This window comes from Carassius gibelio, chromosome A18 (genome assembly GCF_023724105.1).
Source record: "Carassius gibelio isolate Cgi1373 ecotype wild population from Czech Republic chromosome A18, carGib1.2-hapl.c, whole genome shotgun sequence".
Taxonomy (NCBI): domain Eukaryota; kingdom Metazoa; phylum Chordata; class Actinopteri; order Cypriniformes; family Cyprinidae; genus Carassius; species Carassius gibelio.
The window spans coordinates 1,938,210-1,941,249 of record NC_068388.1 but is presented as its reverse complement, the minus strand read 5'-3'; the positions used below and the strand labels follow the sequence as shown (position 1 = coordinate 1,941,249).

General features: G+C 37.2%; 1 protein-coding gene across 1 annotated transcript in view; it reads right to left on the bottom strand.

Annotated features, from left to right (window-relative positions):
• The window catches only part of LOC127933876 (protogenin A), a 35,226-nt gene extending 33,037 nt beyond the window's left edge, over positions 1-2,189 (bottom strand). Inside the window, exons 1-2 of the mRNA XM_052530925.1 lie at positions 1,967-2,189; positions 559-858 (exon numbers count right to left, since the gene is read on the bottom strand). Coding sequence (XP_052386885.1) covers positions 559-858; positions 1,967-2,033 — 367 coding nt within the window. The 5' untranslated portion in view covers positions 2,034-2,189. The remainder of the gene's footprint in view (positions 1-558; positions 859-1,966) is intronic.
• Between the last annotated feature and the right edge of the window lie 851 nt (positions 2,190-3,040).

Genomic DNA, 3,040 nt, shown 5'->3' with positions numbered 1-3,040 from the left:
AAAAGCTGCTTGTTTATAAGAAACAAAATCTATCGTTAAGACGTTTTTAACTTCAAACCAAAGCTTCCGACTAAAATGTGAATCTGTAATCCATAATAACACTTCCTCCAGCAAAAAAAAGTCCATCTTCTGTTCACCTCTCACCTCAGAATCCACCCATGTTTCTACCTGATCTGTGCAGATTTCTCCCCTGATTCAGACGAGATGACTTTATCACTGAAGGAAGCCTTATTCTGGATCATGGACTTGTATTTTAGCCGGAAGCAATGGTTTTTAAGTTAAAAACGTTTTCATGATGAATTTGTTTCAGCTTTTGTCTTCTCTAGATGTTCACTGATGGACTGATGGAGTGCTGTGGATTACTAGTTATGTTTTTATCAGCTGTTTAGACTCTCATTCTGACGGCACCCATTCACTGGTGAGCAAGTGATGCAATGCTACATTTCTCCAAACATGATGAAGAAACAAACTCTTCTACATCTTGAAAGTCCTGCGGGTGAGTGAGACATCTGAGCACCACTGACACATGCTGAGGGAAAAAACTCCAATGCAACTTACCTGCGATAGTCAAGCGGGCTCTTTGGCTGAGAATAGATCCATATTTGTTCTGGGCAAGGCACTGGTAGAAGCCTTCATCTGATTTGTCCTTACGACTGTCCGCCTCTGAGATGAACAGAGAGCCGTTGGTGAGCAGGTAAACCCGCTCTGACTCTGTGAGCACCGCTGAGTTCTTCAGCCACCGGATCCCGATGGGAGCCTCGCCGTGGGCCTGACAGTCCAAAACCACAGCATCCCTCCTCAGTACGGTCACATCATGGGGCTCCTTTATAAAAAACAGCTCACTAAAACTCCTCACACCTACAGAGAGGGAGAGAAGAAAGCAAGGGAGACTCACAGGTTGAGTTGCTGTAATCATATTTGACCTGATGGATTACTCTCCGTAATCCCTTTATTCATGCCTCATAGAGTCAGAAGAGACTCGATCCTCGTCTAAAAAAGAGCTGTAATCTATTCCCAGCATGAAATTCACTAGACATTTAGCAGCCCACAGTGACTGGAGCTGCTGTGAGAGAAGTGGAATAAACACGGAAATAAAAACACTTTCAAAAAGAGCATTCTCATTTTATGCAATCATGCAACATTTAAGAATTTTTATGAGATGCAACAAGCTTAAAGTAGCTTGAAATGTTATGTTTGTGCACGAGGAGAAATAAAGAGAAGGATGAAGTAAAAACAGAAAAACGTCTAAAAGCAGAAGAGTAGAAAATATTGGCACTTTGGTGTCATTTTCACAATATAAATGTTATATAAAATTATACACGTTTAACATATAAGCAGTCATACTGTATTAAGTCAGATATGAAAATGCATAAATATGAAAAAGCTTTATGATGTAACTATTCACATTGCATCACATTGCGCAAGAAAGCCTGTTAATATCTAGTTATAGCTCTCATAGCTTTCTTTATATTTCAGATTCTGATTCACTTATTTGATGTTCATAAACATTAACTTCTGAATATGCATGAGGATTAATGATATTACTATTTGATTATGCAAGAAACAGCTTGTTATGCATAATCTAATGCAATAAAATGTATAAACACTTTTAAATACACAAGAAAATGAGAATGTGTATTTATTTAGACATTGTTGTGATGTAAGAACATTTATTTGCATAATTCCCGACGCTGCTTTGAAGTTTGTTACATTGTGTTCCGCGCACGTGAGTGAATCAAATCAATGTATCATTCAGTTGATTTCTGCATGTATTTAACCCTCTGAAAATTAATTCAGTCGTATGCAATCACATATTTAACAATAAGTGTAATTAAACATACATTTAATGATCTTTTATATATAAGTCTTAGGTTTCAGTGCATGAAATCCCTCATCATGCACATTTAAGTCGCGAAACATCCTGACCCGTCCGAAACTCACTCCTCCATGAGATAAACGCTCTTACCTGAGACTGAGAGAAACACTGCCAGAAACAGCAGACGCTGGAATAAATCCGTTTTAAAAGACGCCATTTACTCTGGTGGTCCACGCATGCCTGAGCCCGAGGGTCGCGGACTCGAGCTCCACACACTTCTGAGTGAACGGAGCGCGTGATGCTGCTGACCGCTTCTCACGCACTACTTCTGCGGACGAACCGAACACCGCGCGGCGTGACGCGGCTCATCAGTGAGTGAGGAGATTCCTCCGCCTGCGAAACGCTCCACGAGCGGCGTGACGTCACAGGGATTCCCACTTCTGAAAACAGACGTTCAGAGATTTATATTCATGAGCAGATATAAACACGGGCAGATTTAAATCTTTAAATTATATATATATATATATATATATAATTATATATATATCCTGGATTTAGTCTCAGTACTGATCATGTGGTCTTTGCTGTGATTTGTGTTTATAATAAATAAAATAATATTTAACATATGCATATGTGTGTAAATATATATATATATATATATATATATATATATATATATATATATATATATATATATATATATATATATATATATATATATATATATATATATATATATGAAAATTGTATATGACTTCATATCAGTTCTTGTTTTTATTTTTCTTGAACATTACATTGTAATCAAAACATATTGCCATAAAGCCTCAATTTATTAGGGTTCAAGCATTTGTTCCTCTACATTAAATTTGTCAATATTTGGGTTTATTTTTATGCATTTAGCTTACTGTGACATTAAGAACCAGATGATATATATATATATTTTTTTTTTTATTATTATTTTTTTTGCAGTTGTCCAGAATAGCACTTGAACACTGAAATCAGACTTCAGATTCTACAAATCTCCAAAGCATTTGTATCACCGAAGAGTCAGAGTCTGATCTTGTGACAACTAGCATACACTAAGATTGTTCCACTGTGTGTGTTTGTGTGTGTTGTTGGTCAGTTATTTCAGACAGGATGAGTGTTTACAGCACTGGTTTCTGTCAGCTGATGAAACAGATCCCGATCTCCCCAGTAAGGACAGCTGCAGACTGAAGGAACAGT